We start from the raw sequence: 25103 nt of genomic DNA, 5'->3' as shown, positions 1-25103 counted from the left end.
GAAATGAATGAAAAGTAAAATAAATTAGTGATTTGATGCTGGGCTTGCTTTAAAATCAGCAAATTACAACGTATTTTGTAGAGTTTTTACAAATTTTACGAAAATAACTCAAATTTGAAAAACGTAAACAAATTGTTATTTCCCCCCACACGCACGCAAACAACGTCGCTACACAAACAGCACTCACTCGTCTCACTCACACAAATGAAATCGAAACCATCGAAACACGCAAGTTTGACAGTTCTCCACACCGCGCGGTTTGTTTTCCGCGAGTGTCCGCCGTGGTCGCGAGTTGTGTTTTGTGGAAGTTTCGCGAAAGTTTCAAGAGTTTTCCTGGAAAGTGATTCCGTGTGAAAATGGCCAAAGCTCGGACCACCTTTCTCGAGGCGGACTCGTCCCTGATGGAGCGCAATCTGCGTTTTGTGCGGGTAAGTTCGAGAAAGAAGGAGATCTTGTTCTAGCGGTCGTAAAACTGCTGACTCAATGCTGGTTTCTCTTTGTTTTGTAGGATGAAGCGCAAGAGGAGTTCAACAACATGTTCGGACCGATCGTCGAGCAGGCCCAGGACATCAGTGCCGGGCGGAGCAAGATCGTGAAACCGTTGCCAGGTGAGTTTTAACGAGTATAATCAATGTCGTATTCTAGCTAGGCTTGAGATGGTCTCTAATTTGTGCGAACAAAAATTTACAATTCTGGGGCAACATTTGAAAACGGCGCATAAGTATTTTGACAGGTAGCTGTTTAACAAAACCCGCAGTAGCTGGAAAACTATTGTTCTCTCGAATAGCATGCTTAAAACAAAAGAAAAATGATTAAATTTTTGGGCGAACTTCTATCTTCTAACTTTTAACATCAAATTCGTGTTCTGCCATCCTTTTTTATCTAAATTTGAATGATTGATTGAATTACAAATTTCCGAAAAATCAAAAAGCAAAGCAACAAATGCCCTCGATCCTTTAGCAAAAAATTGAAAAAAAAAATAGAATTTCAACAATTTTAAAAAGAAACAATTGTTTGGCCCTTGATACGGCAGTAATTTGAAGATGCTCCCTTTAAGTCTGAGCCACTATAACTCTAGGCAACTGCTACATAGGTCATCCTTGTGGCCCTGTTGGTTAACAAATCAAATCAAATTATAAAAAGAAAAAATTAAAAAAAAAAACAAATTTAAGGAGGTTTTGATGAACTAATTATATTTTTTTTAATTAGAAATAAAATATAGAAATTATAAATTTACAAAAAAAAAATTTAAATTTAACATTCTTAAATCCATTATTTTGAAAAAAAAAATTGATACAATTTGTATTCGAACTGAAACATGAAAAAAAAATTCAATTCGGAAAATCGAATCACGATTTTTTTTCACGCAATTCACTGCCGTTCTACGCATAATTGTCCCATGTCAGTTTTGGACGATTTTGACTTTTTGACATTTTTAAGTTCAGTTTGATGTGTACTTTAAGAAAAACACATAAAATTTGGTACTTTGTTCAGAAACTCATTAAAAACAACATCAAGTCTGTTTGTCCCATAATTAAACTTCTACGCATAATTGTCCCGTCAAGTATTTTCTTACACGGAATCATTATTTTTACAAACCATTATATCTTGTTTACCTGTTTTATAGCAAGAGAATCACAAATAAGTGTGATAAACTGCTAACTGGGGCGATTAGGGGCACATAGGCCGAATATAACTCACGGGACAATTATTTTTATTTATTTATTTTTTTTTTTTTTTTTGGGAGGGTGATCCAGCCGCACATCGTTGATGTCGAAACCTCTAAACTGGGCCCTCGTCCTGTCACGTCCGTCAGTAGTCTTGTCGTACATTACAACTAGAACCAGATCTGCCAATGAAATAGTACACTTCGACCAAATAAACACTGACGCTGTATGGATCTGACTCTAGAATAAATGCACAGTTGTGTGTTATTCATAAGTCCAAAATGTTCAATTATTCATATAAGTCCAAATATTCATTTGCGGATAGCTACCTAACTTGAATTGAATACAAGATTTAAAGCAACCTATCCGAAAGCTACTCTTATCTCAAATCCCCGACATTTTAATTATTAACCAAAAAAAAAACGTTTCTTTTAAAACCTGTCTAGCTTCTTTTAAAAAAAAAAACAAAAAAAATAACAGTTGATATTTTACAAGTCGTGAATTGAAAAAGAGACGACCATTTGTTCGTCAGAATTCTAGTAGATCCTCGATTCGCAACAATGGTCGATACAATCATAATCCGACAACCGTTAGTTCAACAGATCAACGAATTTAGTCCGATATCATTTCACTATTGATTGATCGAGACTCTATGGAAATTTTGACAAATCAGAATGGTTTTTATGCTACTTGAATGAAAATCACCGATTCTGATAGAATTACTAAATTCACTGTTACTAATTTTGTCCCTAAATAACTAAAGGCAAAGTATAAAAAGTTGATATTTATAGTTAAAATCCTAAATTCTACAAACACTATTTTTTAAACCCGCATCCTAACCTGACACCCACATTAAGATAGGAAAAATCACATATGTAGCGGTTCATTGTACAAATGTGATATTTCCACTATCAGAGAACCTCCTTGTCTCGATGACAGCTTACCGGCCATCGATTAAGCCCTGAGACTACGCCAAAGTGGGTTCTCGCAGCATGAAGTGGTGTCCATGTGTAAAAATGGAAGCTTCAGCAATATACTGAACACTTCGATTTTAATTCCACATCGAATCAAATCATACTCTTTGCCAAACAAGCATCAAACCTATGACACTCATTATGACAAAGCCCAGGGAATATAACTCACGGGACAATTATGCGTAGAAACACAGAAATCGGTCGAAAAATTTCAACCGCGTTTTTCTCAGTTGCACTTTTTTGAACATGGGACAATTATGCGTAGAACGGCAGTTCAGGTCTCTAATCTAATCTGATTTTCGGCATTTAAGGACATACAAATTGAGATTTCAAGAATTTTTTTTTTAGAATTAAGAATTCAAGAATTTAAGAATTTTAAAATTTAGGAATTTAAGAATTTCAGAATTTTAGAAAACAAAATACGCGGTAGGGTACTACCCTGGTCGTTCGCTGTGAGTGTTCGATTGCCGGCACTCTGTTGAAGGTTCGGCTATGGGTAGTATGCTTATTAATTTTGCGACATCTCATACCCTTAATGTCGTGACGGTTGAACAAGGGCGTCTGTGTGATGTGTCCCTACACCTGTTACAAATTTCCGTTGCTTTGGGGGGTTGGGAAATTTCTTTTCATATAAGCACTGGTATTTGTAACAACAAAATTGGTACAAAAAAACATATGTACGTGGGTGTACAGATTACTGAACATAAGATGACGATTTGTTTGATCAAGCGTACACCTGTGAACTGGACCAAGCCGCCGGCGGGTATGAGAATTATTCATTCATTCATTCATTCATTCATTCATTCATTAAGAATTTCAGAATTTCAGAATTTCAGAATTTTTGAATTTCAGAATTTCAGAATTTAGAAATTTAAGAATTTAAGAATTTAAGAATTTAAGAATTTAAGAATTTAAGAATTTAAGAATTTAAGAATTTAAGAATTTAAGAATTTAAGAATTTAAGAATTTAAGAATTTAAGAATTTAAGAATTTAAGAATTTAAGAATTTAAGAATTTAAGAATTTAAGAATTTAAGAATTTAAGAATTTAAGAATTTAAGAATTTAAGAATTTAAGAATTTAAAATTTAAGAATTTAAGAATTTAAGAATTTAAGAATTTAAGAATTTAAGAATTTAAGAATTTAAGAATTTAAGAATTTAAGAATTTAAGAATTTAAAATTTAAGAATTTAGAATTTAAAATTTAAGAATTTAAATTTAAGAATTTAAGAATTTAAGAATTTAAGAATTTAAGAATTTAAGAATTTAAGAATTTAAGAATTTAAGAATTTAAGAATTTAGAATTTAAGAATTTAAGAATTTAAGAATTTAAGAATTTAAGAATTTAAAATTTAAGAATTTAAGAATTTAAGAATTTAAGAATTTAAGAATTTAAGAATTTAAGAATTTAAGAATTTAAGAATTTAAGAATTTAAGAATTTAAGAATTTAAGAATTTAAGAATTTAAGAATTTAAGAATTTAAGAATTTAAGAATTTAAGAATTTAAGAATTTAAGAATTTAAGAATTTAAGAATTTAAGAATTTAAGAATTTAAGAATTTAAGAATTTAAGAATTTAAGAATTTAAGAATTTAAGAATTTAAGAATTTAAGAATTTAAGAATTTAAGAATTTAAGAATTTAAGAATTTAAGAATTTAAGGATTTAAGAATTTAAGAATTAAAGAATTTAAGAATTTAAGAATTTAAGAATTTAAGAATTTAAGAATTTAAGAATTTAAGAATTTAAGAATTTGAGAATTTAAGAATTTATGAATTTAAGAATTTAAGAATTTAAGAATTTAAGAATTTAAGAATTTAAGAAGTAAAGAATTTAAGAATTTAAGCATTCATAATTTCAGAACACAAATTAAAACTTAAAATTAAAAAAAAAACAAAAAATCAACAATTTAAAAGTTTAAGGATATAAGAATAAAGAATTGACAAAAGAAGAATGATCATCAACCATTAAATTGAACAATCGATGCTAACCCTAAAAATACAGCTCGATTTATTATCAGTATGTATTCTCTAGAGTCAAGAGCCGATAATTGGCCGATAACGTTCAAAGTTTCTGTACCGCGCTATCATCAACAGCACCATAAAATCAAATCAAATTTTATCCAATTTCATAATTTAAATCTCTTGATTCCAAATCGTCACAATTAGCGCAAACCAGCACGACCGTCCACCGTCGAAACCGGTTAACCTTGCGCCGTGAGCGCGTTCTTTATCAGTTCATTTGGCGTGAAGACTCCACACCAAAATTTGACACCGTCCGTCCGACGACGCGTAATCCGACTATCACGCAGGCGCTGCTGACGATGACAATGGGGGCCTTCTGTTTGTAAATAAATAATCTACCGCACGCAATCTTTTCGTTATCTCTGGGACACATGAGTACATACAAAGACTTTTCATAAGTTATAACACTGGCATGCATTCGTTATCAGTTACAATTACAACTGGCAAATAATGGCGTTAAATTGTGCCAGCTCAAGGCTGTTGCCGGCTTTGATTACGTTTGAAAACGTTTTCCTAGAAAATGTGCTTATTTAAGAGAAAAAATCATTTTAGAAAATATTTAGACGCATTATGATTGATTGAGTTGAACATATCAAAATTATTTTTCGGTTTACGTTATGAATAAAAGAGGGAAACAAATGTTGCGTACTTTGCAAAATATCTAACTCCTACAAAAATAGACAATCAATTGCTCATATAGAGTTCTTTCTCTATTTCGCAACTCTAAGCAATGGAAAAAAATCTTGTTCGGACATGTTTCGCTCAAATACTATTAAATAGCCCTGACAATAAATCGGACAATACATCACCACATGCCAAAAACTTCTCGTCATTGCGCAATGAGTCAAGTCCTGGCTGATAACTGCGTGCTGATGGTCCATCGACCATGCCAGAAGATTTACTTATCATGAGACACGGCACACGTGTTTTCGAAGTGTTATTGGAGTGAGTTTGCCCATAGATTCTATCGAGATGTTAAAACAGCAAATTGGATTCAATATACGATCAGTTACTCTACAGCAGATGAGTTACCCAGGCAGGAAATATATTAAACAAAACGTTACTTAATCCACCTTAAGGTGGTTGGTGCCTTCCTCGCATTCATGTTGCATTTTAGGTTGTATTTACAAATTAATTTAAGAGTTTTTTTTTATTTTTTTTTTCTATTTTTTATAATTATTGATTTTACTTGAACAGCAATTTTTAATTATTTTTTTACCAACTCTCCAAAATAAAGGAGAAAAGTCTCATGAGTTATAAAAAAATTTAAAAAGTTCGTGTAAATCTTTGTCGAGACAAAATGATGCAGCAACATAATCAATACAGATTTTTTCCAAAAGAGACGCAGACACTGCTTAAGCAATGTGGCAACCGGGCGATATGCATGCAAGGGGGTGTGGCTGCCAATCCCCCGCGTGGACCAAAATCCCTACGAATGCTGCGCGACCTCGCGACTCTCGCGCGTGAGCAAAAAGATCCGGCCTTTGAGGTTATGCAAAAATCACCCTTTTTTGCAGCTACAAAAAACTTTTTCTTGGCATAACTTTAAAAGTACTTCATTAAACAGAATAAAATTTAATAGGGTCTTAGGGGACCCCAAAACGAACAGAATAAGGCGGATCCGGCCAAAATCGGTTCAGCCAGTTCTGAGATAATCGTGTGGAAAAAAAAATCATGTCTACACACATCCCCACAGACATTTGTTCAGAATTTGATTCTGAGTCGATAGGTATACGTGAAGGTATATCTAGGAGTCGTATTTAAGAAGTTCATTTTTCGAGTGATTTTATAGCCTTGCCTCAGTGAGGTGAGGAAGGCAAAACCATCACCATTTGTACACAAAAGATACGCCCTTTAAATTCTCGTGGAATCGCCCAGCTTGACTCGTTTGACTCACATTGATCGACACTTGAAGCGCCCTTGGTGGTGGAATAATTTTTTTGCACAACATTTATTTAATTTTTTGTATCAAGCTATTTGTAACATTATAAAAGTGAAAAGCCCTTTGTATAAGTTAAACTTAAATGCTTATAACTTTTGATAGGGTTGTTAGATCTTCAAACGTTTGGGTTCTTCACAGTCTTTTAGTTACTTTTATAAAAATGTATTTCAAAAATGTTGCTTTTCACAACATATTACTAATTTGAAGGTTTTTATGCGCTCTTTCGATTGAATTTTGGCCCGAAACCCGGAACTCAAAGCCTGATTTTGAAGCTCTTTTTCTGAAATACTTGTGCGATGCCTGTATCCGCTCTTAAAAATTTGTGTCTTCCATCATTGGAAAACCGCTCGTAAAACCCACAATTTTTATATTTCAGATTTGTAGCCATGGGGTCGGAGACGAACATTTTATTTTTCGATTCACAATTTTCCACCAATAAATGTGATCCAAGCCGTTTTTAGAGGTAGTTTTGGACTATTTTACAGATAACACCATCAAATTTCAAGAATTCAGTTTCAAACAAAAAGCCATTCGAAAACATGCGCCATAAACTGCTTGGGCCCAAAATTTGAAGCTTTTCCAAAATGTATTTCCAGAGATACAGCCATATTTTTTTCGTCTTATTTTTACCTTATTTTTTCCTATTAAATTGTTGGTATAAACAGAATCATATACTGAACATCAAATTCGAAGTCCCGGCACGTTCGTCTCAAGTCGAAGCATAAACGCCAGCAAATTTACCCTTGCGCGTTATACGCTGCTCGTGAAAGTGTTCTTTTTGGCTTCTCATAAGAGATCGACAAAGTGCAATAGCGATACATATTTTTTTAAGTTAATCATAGAGTAACATTAAAGACTGAGCACCCTTAATATTTTTCTAATGATGTCAATCCAATATGTTTTTCTTAATTAAATTTTAATACCTTGCGACCCATAATGTACCTCTGAAATAAAAAAAAAATGGCACTCGAAATTTAGCCTAAAAATATTCGACGCTTTAGGTCAAATTCTCACTGGGTGGTATCATTATGTTTCTGAAAAAATAATTGCACCTATTTATCAGCCACATCCCCGAATGCCATTTCCCCGAAGTGACACTTACGCCAAACTCCGTTTATTTTAATTTAATTTTCACGAATTTTCATATCACCTAATCATCATTTTCGCTAAAGCCTTTTTCCATGACTAACAGTTTTTTTTCTTTCTCAATTTTACCGAACAAACAGCTTTTTTGGGTATGCTGTTGATTCAATGTTGTAAATTGGGCAGTAGAGCCCTTTGTAAATTTTTATGAACAACGGTAAGAAACACGATTGATTAGTGCGCTGACCGCGGGGACGCGCTGTCTTGTTTTTGCATGCTCATTTTCATTTCTTTTGTGTCGCTGGGGTGCGTGGTTATTATATATAGGTGAAGGGATTTTATTAAATGATCATTATATTGCATTATTATATTTAATTGATTATATAACCACACTATATTTTACACTTAACACATTAAACAAAACACATATGAAACTGTAAACAGGAGCGTTTGGTACGGTATGTCCACGCATCCTTCCTCCCCTGTAGATTCTGTGAAATGTGCTCCGTTCACAGAATCTGTCTCTGCGGTTAATGCAACGCAGTAGGCCTGGCCGCTTTAATTTATGCAATACATCTTCGGGGTTACTCAAGTGTACTGCAATAATTAATATTGACAAGAAAGAACTTGGAGCGTAATCTAACCCCAAGTTCTTCCAGGATGCTTTCTTCGGACTGGCTGCGCTTGTGTTCGATTAGATTAGAGATTAGATTAGACAACGGTACGAAACACGATTAAAAACCATTTCTGATAACTTTTTTTTTTCATTTTTATGCAAAAAAAAAAGTTTTTGACAAGACAACATTTTTTCGATTGATCAACTATGGTCCCTTTGGAACAAGCTGTCAAGTTGTAGCTTTTCTGCCAAGAAAGGCCGTGAAGTGATTTTTTAAAAATTGAATTAAACATCAATTTTAAATCCTTTGCGGTTGTTCAAATAAATAAAATTTGTACCAGCCTTATGTACCTATTTGTTCGAATTTGGGTTCTGCAAATTTCTCAAAAACAACATCTAATAATCTTATCTAATCGAAACTTCGGATAATCGGGGCTTCGGATAATCGAGTCTGGACTGTAATTGGTTCCTAAAATTAAGCTTGAATTTCTGGAGTTTTTTTTTTAAAGGACCAATAAACCAAATTTCCAGTTTTTGCTTTTTGGGTGTTTTTAAAACCGCCTTGAGTCAGGGGTATTGAAAAACACCCAAAAAGCAAAAACTGAAAATTTGGTTTATTGGACATTTTCAAAAAAAACTCCTGATGTAAGCTATATCGTTGTGATCGTGGGTCTCGTGGCGCAGGGGTAGCGGCTTCGGCTGCCGATCCCGATGATGCTATGAGACGCGGGTTCGATTCCCGCCTTATCCACTGAGCTTCTATCGGATGGTGAAGTAAAACGTCGGTCCCGGTTTCTCCTGTCTCGTCAGAGGCGCTGGAGCAGAAATCCCACGTTAGAGGAAGGCCATGCCCCGGGGGGCGTAGTGCCAATAGTTTCGTTTTCGTTGTGAACAATAATATCACAAATTCAAGCTTAATTTTAGGACCCAATTACAGTCCAGACTCGATTATGCGAAGCCTCGATTATCCGAAGTTTCGATTAGATAAGATTATTAGATGTTGTTTTTGAGAAATTTGCAAGGAAATTTGTCTTTTTCGAATTTTGTTCAAGAACCCAAAAATCGAACAAATAGGTACATGAGGCCGGTACAAATTTTATTTATAGTTTTTGTTGATTATACTTTTCGCCAAATCCCAAACCAGCAATGTGAATAAAATGATCAGTGTGAACGGGGTTCTGTACTACGAAAATCGCACGTTATGTTTTTTGAATCATAAAAAATAACAAAACTTCTCTTGCATTATTATTATCATATCTATAAGAAAAAAGTATTTGTTTTGAGAATATATAAAAAAAAGTTCATTGTATTTGAATCAATAGTACCAAACCTTACAACACCCCTTCCCCCCTTAAATGCTACGTCTGTTCTGAATGAAGCCAAAAAGAAAGTTGATCATTCAAGGCCAATACGAACCTTTCAAGAAATATTACATGTCTTTGGACTATTTTTGATCACCGTTATTTTTATGATTACGGGTTTTGATTGATATTTTTCAATCAAAACCCGTAATCATCATCAAATATTACATGTAGTTTAATGTGATAAAAATTGCCATCAATTTTTTTCTTATAAAATGATATTTCCGCTTAACCGCGTTCGGGGAAATGGCATTCAGAGAAATGACTATTCAGGGATATGACTAATCGGGTAAGTGGCATTCGGGATTGTGGCCCGTTCGGGAAAATGGCATTCGGGGATGTGGACGATTAGGGGAAATGGGAAATTCGGGGAAATGACTATTAGGGGAAATGTCCCTTCGGTAATATGGGTTTCAGGGAAATGTCATAGATTCGAAAAAATAACCCTATGGGGCAAAGCTAATATCCCCTTATGTCCAAAATGATTTGTCAAGCAATGAAAATGTTAGATTTTAAGAGCCCTAAAAGTGCCCAGAACATTACTTTTGTCTAAAACTTTACCCTGAATTTATACTTCCAAAAAAATTTTTTTTCGATGATTTTCTAAGATGCTTTCAAATAAATTTGGTAGTAGAGAGCATATATTTCGAGATAAAATCTAGATTAAATTTTCAAAACCACCTATCCGTCATGGGTTTCCTATACAAATAGGACCTTTTGAAAATTTAATCTAAAAATGTTGGTATATTCGACAAAGTTACTTGAATTGGCAAGCCTAAAAATTTTCTAGAAGACAAAAAATCCCAAAACAAATCCTGAAAAATTAGATTTTTAAAACCACCCTAATTTTCAGCCAAACCAAAGAGGTGGCCCCTTTTCATTTGCAACAACTCTTCTAAATACACCAAAGCTCCAAAACATAACTATTTTTCGGAAATGTCCACTTTATTTTGCGATCTGGACAACTGTGCAATGCTTTGACGATCACAAATTGGTTGAAAAAACATGTTCAAACTTCGCTACTAATAAATAAATTCAACGCTTAGGTCAAATTAAGAGCAACATGTACTCTAAAGAGCATAAATTTAAATCTTTTCAAATTATTCAAAAATCGAGAACTAGGAACTATCCACGACGAGAGCAAACCGTCCAGCCCTGGAAAAACCCAGCCAAGCCACACTGAACAGTTCCGAAATCCATACACGGCACGAGCTGTCCCACGCTGTTGTTCCTAAATCCAAGCAAATTCCTGTCTCTATTATCAAAACAAACACACAAAGCCTCTCGCCGCCCCCGCAAAGTGCTTTCAAACGCTAGACTAATATTTGAAAATCCGAGACAAGCCGGCCGGCCGGCCAACCAGCACAACCACGAATGAGAACCGAAGCGTTTCCGAAAACAAAAACCGCACAATCATGTTCTGCGCTTGGACAAATCACACGTTTTTTTTCGGGTAATGACCATCCAGGTCATAAATAACGTCGAGAACGCTTCAACTGTGAGGTATTCATTCCCTTTTTCAACAATAAATGAAGTCTCGCTACAGGCCCTCTCTAATTACGACCACCACATCGAGTATGTGTGATGATGATGACGACGACCGTCAACAAGCACTTGGTCCAAATTGCGGTCCAAATCCGGTTTTTTTTTTTGTCGTTTTTGGTGAAAGAGATTAACCAAGCATCACGTCATCACCGCGCGTTGAAGCACCTGCGGTTAACCAACCTGTCCTACGAGATCGCGACCGGCCGGAGAACGGGGTCAACTGGGTGTCACCAACGGACCCGTGGGATGACCTGGCGTTTATCCTAATCAATACGCGTCCGGGAACGTACACCAATTAAAACTAATAATCGCTTAGATTCACTCTAATCAACAAGTATCTCTCTCTTCACAGAATCGGCCGGCGCGGCCTTTCTATTTTTGCCTACGGTCGCTCGATTCGCGCGCGCGGTGCAATTGACCGATTACGCAATGGCTTCACCGACGACGACGACGACTCAATGATCAATCAGAAGCCATCAACCAAATCTGATGACACAGTTACCACTCGGATACTGCAACTCCACACACTGTAGAACCCCCAACCAGACCAAGAACTTCACACGAGAGACTTTGACCTACCCGCAAACGACAAAAACAACCTCGAATCCGCGCGCGACCTTTTCACCACAAGCCAACTAGTACTCCCGCGCGACCGAACCGTTCACGGCAAGCTCCAGCGAAGAACTGTAAAGCGCGGCGCGTTCACCAACAGGCTAAGCCAAAAATCACACACAACCCCCCGCCGGATTGATGAGCTCACCAGCCTCGCGAACATGATGACGCAATTGGGCCTGAGCCGGTGCGACGTTTCGTGTACAGTCACGTCGCGCGTGGTTTGTTTGTTGCGGCCCCACGTCGCGGCCCCTGTTGCTAGATGAGAAGGCACTTTTTGTCGCTTCGAGAGGCTTCCCAGCGGAAACAAAAACGGTTTGGTGTTGTGTATCCACCATTCATCATTTTGTTTGGCGGGATGTGGGTGGAAGTGGGAGAAATGAGCTCGCTCTGTGTGATTGTGATATGGTTTGTCGTTAGGGATAGCGATTACGCTAAGCTGATGATTAAGATAATAGCTTAATTAAGTATTATAACTATTAAAAAAAATAGTTGCAGTTGTTAGATTTGGATAAAGGTTCATTTTCTGATCTATTTGGTGTCATTGGAAACAATCAGGATATTGAACAAGATCAAATAAGAAATTTAGCATTTTTAGCATTTAGCATTTAGCATTTGGAGGACGCCCCACCACCGGAAGGCTCCACAACGCTTATCCCACTGTTTGGTGTGGTTGTGTTAGACCCTCATCCGGAACAATAATCCAACACGGGAGATACCATGTCTTCATCTTTTGATGAGTGTGTAATACAGCCCAGGGCATAAGGGGGTCCACGCCGGGTCCAAGCTATCCTCGGGGAAATGAAGGAATGTTAGTAAACACCTATCTAAAGTGCGCAGGGACCCCTACGTCACCTTAGTGGTATAGATGTTTGTAGGGAGGTTTTGGACTCAATTTTAGTAGGATAGGTAGAACCCTAGGATATACCCCGAAAGGTATTGCGGGCGATTCAAGTAGAGTTAGTTTTTTTATTATTAAACTTATACTTGTGTTTGTATAGTGTTAAAGATGCATGATTTATATTATAAGATATATATATATAAGATCAAATAAGAAATAATAAGAAAATCTCTTAAACATCGAGCTTGCATTATTGCATCAAATATGAGCTTCACACTCTGCGATTGATTCTGTCCCATTTGATTCGGTTGGGCCTGATTTTTTCCACAAAGGTCTGAACCTGGGTGCTGAAAAGAGGTTCGCAAAACGGCCTCAATTTTGAACAGTCAAAGTGGATCAATTTACTGTTCGCCAAAAGTAGAAAGTATTGTTATCGATCATTGAAAAAAATGTTTTTTTTTTTTGCAAAAATGATTTTGAAAAATGTGTGGACTTGGAGTTGAAGTCAAGAAATCTTAAGAAAGTTGAAGACGAGGGGCGTGACAAAGGCCTTAATATATTAATTTTTGCTATTTAATACATTAAGGAATTAAATTCCTCATGTCATTTGACATTTGACAGCTCCACACCTGCTTTGAAAACATTGGTTTGCTTTGTGTCTCTTTCGCGCGCTCGGCTGTCAAGTTTGTTTTCGTTTCGCGCTTGGTCATGGTGGATAAAAAAAGAGGCGGAGGAAATTCTGGAGCATGACGATGCAAAAGTGCCATAGGCGGAGAAGTTGCAGCCGGCGGATTTTGATGACATTGGCCAGCAGCAAATCAAAAGCTGGTAAAGTGCGGTTTAATCGATGACGAGATCCTGGGACGCGCCTTGCGTCGGACACTAGCAAGATTTCTTTGCAGCTGGTGGTGGCTTGTGACAGCGATGCCTTCAACAAGTCGACACCGGAGGAAATGAAATTCTGTTGTCCACTCACGCTCGGATGCAGGAGTGATTAATCCGGAAAATGGTTCAACAGCTAGGCCACTTTAACGTTCGCAGGTTCAGGATCAGGGGTCAAGGAAGAGCAACCAGGAGGGAGTGGACCATTATAATTATGAGACCATCAGGGTTGGTTACTCGAAGTGGCCTTCACTTACGTTAGGTGGTGACTTTTTTGTAGATTTGATTGAAAATAGACAAATAAAAAAACTCAACTCTGTTGTTTCATTTATTTCAACAAGAATCGCATCAATTGTAGCACCGACGACGGTCGTCGGTGGAACCGTGTTGAGTTGGTAATTTCCTGAAGTGTCTGGAATAAATATGCCAAGTTGCCGATCGCTAAGGACTTTGACGAGGACGTGAACAAATACACAACTTTCCGTTCCAGGGAAGAGTCCTCATCACCGTCAACCGGCGCTTGCTTTTCCACCGGGCTCATGGTTGTACCGGTGATGGAGGTCGTCACGGGACTAACGGAGGTCAAAGACTCAGCGGTGATAAAGGTGGCAACGGTAGGGACAACATCGGGGGAAACCACTTCTGATGGGCCACGTTGAACATGCCGATGGCGACGAAGAAACCAGACCAAATAAATAGGACCATTTTTGCCGAAATATGTGGCCCGCGGGAAGAATTGGTGTCGAGAATACGTTTAAGCAAACGCAGCATTCAGGTGTGTCACAATGCGCCGCTTCCGGCTGGGCCAGCTTCGATATCGTCCCTAGTACGTCTTGGTCACTGCCCGGGATGGCTCTGCGCAACTTTTCCGGTTTGCCTGTGCCGCGCTGGCACTTATCTGCTCAAGCTGCTCTTCGAGGACGCAATTTTTTTTACCAAACACAACAACAAACACGTGCGGTGTCAAACTGTCAAATCAATGTAGTGTAAGGAGAGGTGGCGTTGTTTTGACCGTAAACAATCGTTAATGTATTTAATTCCTGCCGTTAATTAATTAAATAATTTAATTTCTTACTATTGTCGCGCCCCTCGGTTGAAGACGAGATCGTCATTTTTTTGAATTATGAATGAAAGTTGTTTATGAAGTCGATGCGGTTGTACCCATCCAAAAGCTGTCTTTATAATTTGGTTCCGTTGGATGAGCTTCGCAAGAATGGAGCACTTCCATTCGAGCAGTTTTTGCTTTTTTCTACAATGTATTTCTTATGGAGCGAACTGTCAAAAACTGCTCGACTGCGGGTGCTCCATTAGCGATGTTTGTTTGCTGGACCAGGAAAAGCTGCAGGATTCCAAAATCAGACAGGGAATTTATCTGCGACATCGCAGAATGACACTCTCGCCACAGTTCTTCGTCATCCGTAAAAAAGAAAAAAAAAACCCTCTTCTACCTGATCAAAACTTGAAAACACACACAACTTTCCAGCAAAAAATGTCAAAATCTAGACAAAATAAAACACATACTACTTATTATAAACAACTCATTTATCAATAAGAAAAAAGTCATGCTTGCGCTTGAACAGCCCCCTAGTTTGTAGATGTAAACCAAGTGGGATCATTCAAAAATCACGTTACGCATTCTCTCTATTCATCACCCAGGTCTGAACAGAGCTCTAGAAGGTAAAACAAATATGAGATTTCCCAAAAAAAAAGTATCAAGGTCGTTTAAATATTGGTTCCACATCGAAAAATATCAAAAATTGAAAAGTGCTTCGAATCGATGAAAACGTTTTCTCAGGTTTTTACCTAATATGCCTGAAATTTTCAACTGAAGGAGGTATTAGACTATGGGTAATTCTCCGCCAACTCACACAGCAGTTGCCCCGACTCCTCTTCGATTTGCGTGAAACTTTGTCCTAAGGGGTCCGTTTTTTGACGGAGGGGCGGTGAACATACCAAAAAGAGGTGTTTTCAATAATTTGCAGCCTGAAACGGTGATGGGATAGACATTTGGTGTCAAAAGGACTTTATGTAAAATTAGACGCCCGAGTTGATGGCGTTCTCAAAATTCCGAAAAAAAACGTATTTTTCATCGGAAAAATTCAAAAAAAAAATAAAAAACTCTGCCATTTCCCGTTACTCAACTGTAAAAAATTTTGGAACACGCATTTAAGGGGTTACATACATGTAGAAAATTTCAAAATTTCATGTTTCAGAAAATTTGTTCGATCCACTTAAAAGATGATTTTCATTCACTCCAGAAAGTTTCATGAAGGTATTGCATGGTTAAACTGAGTAAGAGACGATTTACGCTCAATTTTTCCATGCGCAAAGCAAACTGTCAAACTTTGTGAGCGTTTTTCTCTAAACACCGAGTTGATTTACGGGTGCCACGATATCTCGAGATGGGATGGACCAAATCGGCTGAAATTTGAGATGAAGACTTGCAAGACATATTCCATGTGCATGACGAAGCCCGATTTTGAAATTTTGCATTTAAAAAAAAAACAAAAATCCAAAACTGGCGATTTTTGCCTTCCTCACCTCAATGAGGAAAGGCTATAAAATCACTCGAAAAAATAACTTCTTTATTTGACCTCGTAGACCCACCTTCACGTACTCCTATCGACTCGGAACAAATGTCTGTGCGTGTGTATGTCTGTAAGTCCGTGCACCGAAAAATATGCACACGATTATCTCCGGATCGGCTGAACCGATTTGGACCGTGTTGACTTTTTGAAAATCAAAATTAGTCATGCACACAGGACCGCATTAACGAGGCTTCACTAAAATTTTGAGCCGATTTGGTCAATGCAGTGTGGAGATATCGTGGCACCCGTTTTTGGAAACTTCTAACTTGAAAAAGCTATATCTCGGCAATCATACAACCAAATGTCTTCAAATTTATTTTGATAATAGTTGACAATATATATTGCAATGCCCTTAAAGCAGATTTAAAAAAAGTTTAAGTGTGTGCTCAAACCAACCTCTGACATTTTTGCCGATTTACATGCATGTAAGGGAGCGTGTCGGTGTCTGTTACGAAATGTTATGAAAATTGGGGGAGGGGGGGTGTGCTGAACAATTCTGTTACGTAACGCAAAATTTTCATTTAAGCACTCATAAAAATTTGCAAAAAGACCTTGCGTTACGCGTTACAGGGGGGGGGGGGGTAGGGGGGATGGCTCATCTGTTACGATTTGTTACAAAGGGAGGGGAGGGGGGTCAAAAATCCCAAATTTTGCGTTACGTAATAAAAAAACGCTCCCTAACCTAGTGTGGGTACGTTTTTCAAAAAAAAAACCACGTGGGAGCGGTCTGACATATGGCGTCGCGGTGTGCATCAAGCTTTCATAGCATGCTAAGGAAAATTTGATGCTTTTTCGGGGAAAACCGTTGATTCCGGAGACATCGGATTGTTTGCCGATGCGCCAGCTCTAAGTACAACGAACCCGTGTGCTTGGTGTGCTTTCTTCTGGAAAAGTGTTCTTCAGACCATTCCCCTTAGGCCAAACCATGCCAGAACTTGGAGCGTGATTTTCCCAGACCTGTAGGAGCGTTTGAACAAAATGTTCCAATTTCCAATAGTAATTCCCATGTAGCAATGTTCTACAAAGTTGTAGAGCAAACAATTAGAAAAAATGTTGATGTATAAACATAAGGGGTTTGCTTGTAACCATCACGAGTTATCGCAATTTTACGAAAAACAAGTTTTGAAAAAGTTACATTTTGTTTTTTCCCTTGTTATGTCGTCCGTGTCTGTCGCGGGTGACCATGAACGGCCATGATCAACGACGACCAACTTTTTCAAAACTTATTTTCGTAAAAAATTTCGGACCGATTTTGAAGGGGGGCAACATAAACTTTGAAATATATTTGCAACGGCAATCGAATTTAGAAGAGAAAATATCACCATTTGTGTTGGTCCGAGCCGGGAATTGACCTCCTGATTTTTTAAAGCTTGAGTATATTTTAGATACTAATTAAGTACACTATGTACTTCTGTAACAGTTATTTTGGAAAGTCAAGCTCAAGCACGCTTGAAGCCTACCCAATGTGCCTTGCTTTGTAATCCATACCGTGAAGTGTGTTTGCTCAAGATAGTGGGATATCTGGCCCCTTGCAGAGTTCACACTCCAGAAAGCAGATCCAATTACGACGAGAAGTCGTTCACGCCAATGAATCTGCACCTTCTCACTTGTTTGATCAAAATATTTGAACACTGATTATGACAATTATCTAATAATGCAATGTCATCTCTTTCTCCCGTCTGCACCCACGCAGGATTCTGCCTGAAGGCGTTCAAGAAGGAATCGAAGGAAAAATTCTTCATCAACCTGTGCCAAACCGACGGTATCCCTGCGCCGGAGGACATCACCGATGACCAGCTGATGGCCATCCTGAACGATGGCACGCCGAGCCAGTTCAAGGTTCCGATGAGCATCTCCCAGCCGCGTCCCATGAAGGACAACTCGGGCACCGAGTGCCAGGTGTGCGACATTGCCGTAAACTGTACCTTCTTCAAAAAGGTCGAAACCGGCGGGTTGATGCAGGATTTCCTCATCACGATCGTGTTCGAGGGCATCGACAGCAAGTACGGCATCCGGTTGGACGAGCTGGACTGGCGCGTGCTGAAGAACAAGAAGTTTGTGGACAAGCTGATTGCGCACAGCGTGGCTAACCGGGACGTGAAGGCGGTTTACGAGAGTTACAAAAATCCTACGCCGGAGGACATGCTAAAGCTGCGTGAGTTGGACGGCTTGAGCAGTGGAGGAAGCGGGGAGATGAAGCCGAAGAAACCGCTGATCGAGGAGATTGACCCGGTCGCGATCAAAGCGATGAAAAATGACAAGAACAAAACGTCCGGAAAGGATGCGGCGGTGTACGTGCCGGATCCGACCAAGGTGGCGATTTCGCAGGCTTCGTGCAAGAAGCCCGACTGTCGGTTGTTTCGCGAGCCGGCCACCGGCCGGGCCAAGATGCTGATTGGCGAGTTTTATCTGCCGGAGTGTGTAAGTTAGACTTTTTGTATATTTTTTGAAAAATACGAATTGAATACGAACAAAATGGTACTGAATCATACTGGGTTGGTAGAAAAGTGGTCAAAGTAACTTGAAAAGCAGTTATATTCAACTGGAAATATCTTGGAAACTGCTCGATTTTCGATATTAAAAGTGTTAAAAAATATTTTCGAATGTCTTGAATCAATAGTAATCTTTTGGAGTTTGAAAATTTTAAATTGTTAAGCTAGATTTTTAAATTCATAATTAGTTTCATAGAAAAGAGAAAAAAATTCACTAAAGTTTCACCCTACAAGGCTAATACGATGAAACTACGATCAACAAAGTAAAAAATAAATAAAACTGTAGGAAATTCACTCAGGTTAGTCAGGTTTAAAAAATATGTGTTATATTTATTGATAAAAACTTAAAAAAAAATTGAAAAAATAAGCTATAATTTGAAAACAATTCATTTTATCAAAAAATGTGTCAAGTCACTTTCGATGCAAATTTTCAAATTCAGGGTTGTTACGAACGGCGCGGATCGCGCGGATGGCGCAGATGGCGCGTATCGCGCGGATCTGGCGCGAATTTGCTGGCTAATTTTGCTCAGGCGCGGATTTCGCGCGGATAGCAATTTTAATAAACAAAATAATTTAGAACGATAGAATTTCTTTCAAATTACAAAGTAAAATATTATTAGGAATTAAATAAATTCAATCGAAAAACGAAACACGTTGAGTGCGAAAACATCAATTTCTAAGAAGTTGTTAATAAAGAAAATTTTCTTCTATAAATTATTGATTTTTTTTTTCTTAATACGAAGCTTTGAAATAATCTTCAAGGAGCGATTTTGTTAATGTATTGAGATTTGTTATATAAATTTAACATAACATTACAATTCATTTTTTAAACATCTGCTTAACAATTCAAATAAATACCAATTTTATTAAAATCAAAATAACAAAATTCGAAAAAATTACAGAATTTCAAAAATTTGAAGCTATGAAACTTTTTCGATTTTCTATGTTTTTTCAATATAAAAATTTAAATTTTTAAATTTTTGGTTTATTGAAAAAAAAATCGGTTGCTACTCTGATTCAGGTAGAATTGATTCTACTCCCAATTATCACAACATAACGAAATCCACTTAGAAATCTGCTAAAATCTCCGTCTAAAAGCGAAATGTAATGTTAAAATTAAAAAAATAGGAAATCTGGAGTTCAACATTTTGTAATTTCAGAATTTACATATTTAAATAATAAAAAAATAGAATTCATAAGTTGAAATCGTCAAAACTTACAGACTCAAAAAACGTACAAAAGTACGAATTATTAAATTGAAAAAATACGAAAATATTACAATTAATTTTTTTGTTAATTTTTAAATTGTCAAGAAAGTTCCTAAGTTATCAAATTATTAAATTATTAAATTATTAAATTATTAAATTATTAAATTATTAAATTATTAAATTATTAAATTATTAAATTATTAAATCATTAAATTATCTAATTATTAAATCATTAAATTATCTAATTATTAAATCATTAAATTATTTAATTATTTAATCATTGATTTATTGAATTTTTTAATTATTTAATTATTTAATTATTAAATGATTAAATTATTCAATTATTCAATTATTTAATTATTTAATTATTAAAATTTAAACCATTAAATTATTTTTTTGCCATTTTCTTAGTTCGGATCATTTTCGGAGTCATATTTTAGTTTAGAGAAATTTAGAGAAGAAAATAATACAAATTTCGTTTTCCGATTTCCCAGAGTAAAGTTTTGGCGAGAATTCTGAAGTACTAAATCCCTAGATTTTATGATTTGGTAATTTATTTTATGGTTTTAAATTTTTAAATTTTCGAATTTAATTTTTTTTTCTGAATTTGTTTTTAAAGCAACGATATTTAAAGTGTTGCAAAAAATGCTAATATTGTTTCAGAAATGGCAAAAAAGGCTCCATTTGGTACAGGTGGGATATGAATCCACAACTGATCAACGGTACTGATCTAAATGCCTTCTGTATTATTCTTTTTTCGTTTAAAGTTTCATTCATTATGTTACTCTCTTCTATGTTTGTCGCGATTTTTTTATATAGCGCGGATTTCGCGCGGATTGGGTTTTGGGGTCGGCGTGGATCTGGCGCGGATTTTTTCTCGACTTTTCCGTAATAACCGTTTGTCTGCCTGTGTGGATCAATCGGACCGCGCACTGGACTCACAATCCAGAGGTCGCCGGTTCGAATCCCGGGGCGGACGCAAAAAAAAAATTCTAAGTGTAAATATAGGTATTCGGTGCCCTCTCCCCGTGCCCGAGACCCGGGAGGCGGAGTCTTGTCGCAAAAAGAACGATACACGCCTGTGGATCCGTTGACGAAACCGCAAGGTTTAAGAGGGCCACATTATAAGGTGTTACGTCGATTCCGTTTCCGTAATAACCCTGAATTGGACTCATTAATTTTATTTGACAATTTTTTTCAAAAAATATTATTTCAAACTTGAAAATAAAAAAATTGCTTATATTTTCAAAAGTTAGAGGTTACGCTTAAAAAATATACATTATGAAAATAACAGACAATTGAATAAGTTACCAGAAAACACAAAACAAAAAACAAGGCAATATTCCCAATTTTATCAGAATAAACAAATTCATTAAAAAAAATAAAGAAAAAATGGAAACAGTTCAGACTAAAAACCAATCAAAAAATCTGGTTAACAAGAAGTTCTCAAATAACAATGGAGCACTTCCATTCGAGCAGTTTTTGCTTTTTTCTACAATGTATTTCTTATCGAGAAATTAAAAGTGAGAGTGTGTGCAACATGGAGTTAAACTTTCTGTGAAGATTACCATGGCACTTTGAAAAGTTTAACTCCATGTTGCACGCACACACTCTCACTTTAATTTCTCGATGGAGCGAACTGTCAAAAACTGCTCGACTGCGGTTGCTCCATTGTTTTGCTTAAGTTGTTAATTTATTTAGATAATTTTGGAAAGCAAAACAATAAAATGTTCCAACCATATTAAATTTCCAAACATAATCCGTCTTCCACAGACATCGGTGAAGGAAATCACACTGGACGTGGGTGAGGACCGAATTCTGCTCGAGGCCCGCAAGAAGGGCTACCTGTTGGACGCTTTTGTGGATTACACGATCGACAGCAGCAAAGTGCAGGCGAAATTCAACACAGAGTCAAAGGTAAATGAAACTGCATTCTTTTTTTGGTGGTGATACTTTTATTAAGATATACAAAATTTCGTCTTTTTTTTCAACGCTAGATGCTGAACGTAATCATGCCGATTCTGGCGGCGTAAGCACGACGGCAACGGAAGGTAAGCGGAAACAGATTCTGCGTCAAGCTACGATAACACTTTACTAGAGAATAGATATATTCTAGAGTACTTTTTCAAAAGGTCCTATGCGCCAAAAGTAAACAAACTGAGTTATTCAATGCATGACGGTCTGCATATCCGAAACTACACTATCCTCAAACCCGATTTCTTCTAAGTATTTAATTTTTAAAAATATTAGCGAAATGCAAAATAACCTATGAGCATTCTCTTAAATTTTTATACAAAATAATTTACGTCGTTTTACCTCTCAGTGTCCTATGTGCATTCAGTAAAATGATGCACATACGACAATAACAAATCAACCTATGTACAATTTTAAATATATTTCAATCATTATGCACATACGCTAATATTATAACGACGTATGTACGCATTTTATTGAATAATTAGAAAGTAATGATAGATTTTTTTATATCCATATATCTTTTTAAAAATAATGTTTGTCTAGGATCCGGTTAACGTGCAGACGTCAGCTGTAAGAGAGTATGAAATGTTTCAATGCCTGACACAGCAAAGAGAAGAGCGAAATTTAACCAATGAGCTCTCTCTCTCGAATCTGGCGGATACGACTCCCAGCATGACAAACCAAAACAACTCATAAAACAGCATAAAATATGTTTTTGTTTTGGTTCATAGGATCGCGAACAGATCATTGTTGTGGACTGTTTGAGTTTAAAAAAGTGTCGGAGGGCGAAGAATTGCGGCAACAAAAAATACGGTAAGTAGGGTGGAAAATTACCGTGATTCCCAAAGATGATTCCTGGACCATGGGATCGGCTCCGAAAGGCGTCCCTGTGCAAGAGGGCGAATATTTGTTTGGCCTTCCGGGTTGGTTTTGCCGGTACCGTGGCTATTATTTGGCTTTCCGGATGGGTTTTCTTGGTTCCGTGGCTATCTGGAAGGTGTCCCTGTGCAAAAGGGAGGATGCTTTTGGCCGCCTGAATGAATTTTGCCGGTTTCGTGGCCATCCGGATGGCCAAAAGCATCATCCCTCTTGCGCAGGAAGCCTTCCGGATGGCCACGGAACCGACAAAAACATCCGGAAGGCCAGAAAACATCCCCCTTTGGCCAGGAGGGAAATGTTATCCTGTTAAATTTCATAAACCTTAACCTTAAACTATTTTTTTAATCACCCGCAGCACTATTTTACGGTACCTGGTCCCCCGACAACGACCAACCAAACGGCGGCGGACGTGGTACAGAGGACGCTTTTAGAAACCTTCAAAAAGCCATCCGCTTCGTGGTCATGGTCTCGTCAGAGATCCTCAAGACGAACGTTGAATACATTAAGATTGCCGGGTGGATCGGCTATCAACAACTTCGCCAACGACGAGCTCATAATGACGCACGCAGGTGCAGATCGTCTGGGCCGCTTGGGACAAGGTGTCCGAGAATCCAAAAATGTACGAGCTGCTAAGACTAGTGTTTCTGGGGCCGCCGGAGCGGGCGGAAACATATAGGTTGCGGCGGTTTAGTTCCCGGCGCATTTCCGTCGAGGTGCAAGTTGAAGTGCCTGGTTCGCTGATTTTTGTAATGAAGTTGGTCTAAGGTGCGGGGCACTCTAGTGTGGCCGCTTCCAGTAAACTGAACGAGTTTGCTGATTCCCAATTTGGTCATTGTTTCTTGTGGGGCGAAACCTTACAAATTGCACTCAAGGAACTCTCGATTCGTGGTGATTTCCGTGCGACGCAGAAATATCTGGTCACGCTGCAGGAGACGATCAGTTTCATGAAGAATTGATCACCAAGTGGATCCAGTCGGACAAACCGTACATTATTCTGGGTTACAAAGGCTCTGCAGAAGCGCTCCGATCACGACGTGTTGTTCCTGACTACGCAGGGCATCGTCCTGCTGGAGCAGCGCCACTGTAACGGAATACGCGGTCGCATGGCGGCCGTGCACGCTGTTGTTTTTCAGTTCCAGAATGGACACTACGACAAGTGCGTTGCGGCTTCGTCGTCGCGACGATCTTTCTCACAGCCAGCCACAAACAACCTGGTTTTACGGAAGATTTGGCTGGTGATCTGAGCGAACTTACCTCGCTGAAGAATCGCCTGTGACTCTCCGCGCTCTACAGGTCCTAATAGCTGCTCATCAGCCAGCTTAAGAACTGCGTTAGGGGCAGGGGGGCAGAATGGCCCGCCTAAGTAAAATGCCCCTAAAACCATAGAAACACATACAAATTTATGAATTCAGAGAAGTAGGCTTATGCTTTGGGATGTTCCCTTCAATGTTGTATACCTGGTTGATGAAAATGTTTAGCTTAATGGCCTATTTACAATCACTTAGCTTAGAACATCTAAGTAAAGTAGTTACTTAGGAAAGTCTGCAACTTACGTTCGTCATCCACAATCAACTTAGAAAACTTGCTGGGCTGATATACGTTGCTATGCAGTTGTTTGTTTACCTTTGATATGGAAACGTCAACTTACCGTAGATTTTGAAATTTTCCAAACCAAACGTCAGTTTCTAATTTGATTACTTTTCCATTGTAGAAACTCAGATTCATTTCCATTGATTCAAATTCCTAAGCTAAGTGAAATTTTCTAAGCTAAGTGATTGTAGATAGGCCATAAAACTAATTTTGAGCCACTTAAAAAAAAGTTTTTTTCGGCTACTTTTTCTGGGTGCGGGGCAGAATGGGCCACTTTAGAAAACAAGCCATTTTGTCTAATAAAACGTTGAAGGGAGATAATAAATGATTAAAGGGACCTTTCTAACATAGTTTCCATGAAGTTAGACTACTTTTATGAAAATAGTCACTTACCAAAACAAACATTTTTGAAAATAGTTTTAATATGTTGAAATAAGACACTATTTTTAAATAAGCATCAAAACAACCAAAAATCAACTATATTGCATTTAGCGTGATTTGTGAACCTACCAGGAGCGACATAATCCATTTAACCAAAATTTCATAACTTTTGATTTGGAAAAGGGTGGTCCATTCTGTCCTTAAGTGGATTTTAATTTAACACTTCCACCACCAAGCCTCTAAATTGATTTGAGGTTCCGATGTTGTTTGATTACCTTCGTAATAGCTCCTGGTAACATTATAAACATTGAAAAACTTTTTCAAACAATCTAACTTTCGGGAAAGCTTATTTAAGAAACTTGAAATTAACAACATTTGCGTGGTTTTGTCAATAAATTTACATTTTTGCTCATAATTCGAAAAATACAATGAATTCAAACGTG

At 37.4% G+C, this 25103-nt stretch overlaps 2 protein-coding genes across 5 annotated transcripts in view; one reads left to right on the top strand and one right to left on the bottom strand.

Moving 5' to 3' along the window:
* Positions 1–11905, bottom strand: part of LOC6044558 (multidrug resistance-associated protein 1) — a 55911-nt gene extending 44006 nt beyond the window's left edge. For 2 of the 4 annotated variants that reach the window (XM_038252802.1, XM_038252801.1), the window contains exon 1: positions 11790–11905. The gene's annotated coding sequence lies outside the window, so the exon portion shown is untranslated. Of the gene's footprint in view, positions 1–11390; positions 11527–11789 lie in introns of those variants that run through there. The other 2 variants (XM_038252800.1, XM_038252799.1) reach the window with 2 other exon arrangements.
* On the top strand, positions 244–22390 carry LOC6044557 (PIH1 domain-containing protein 1). The gene is made up of 5 exons (XM_001862021.2): positions 244–428; positions 509–608; positions 17827–18554; positions 21607–21750; positions 21831–22390. The coding sequence occupies exons 1-5, from the start codon at positions 357–359 to the stop codon at positions 21864–21866; spliced, it is 1080 nt and encodes a 359-aa protein (XP_001862056.2). The 5' UTR covers positions 244–356; the 3' UTR covers positions 21867–22390.
* The last annotated feature ends 2713 nt before the right edge of the window (positions 22391–25103 follow it).

This window comes from Culex quinquefasciatus, chromosome 2, assembly GCF_015732765.1.
Source record: "Culex quinquefasciatus strain JHB chromosome 2, VPISU_Cqui_1.0_pri_paternal, whole genome shotgun sequence".
In the NCBI taxonomy this organism is placed as follows: Eukaryota; Metazoa; Arthropoda; class Insecta; order Diptera; family Culicidae; genus Culex; species Culex quinquefasciatus.
Note: the sequence above shows the minus strand (reverse complement) of the source record. Positions and strands in the feature narration are given on the sequence as shown.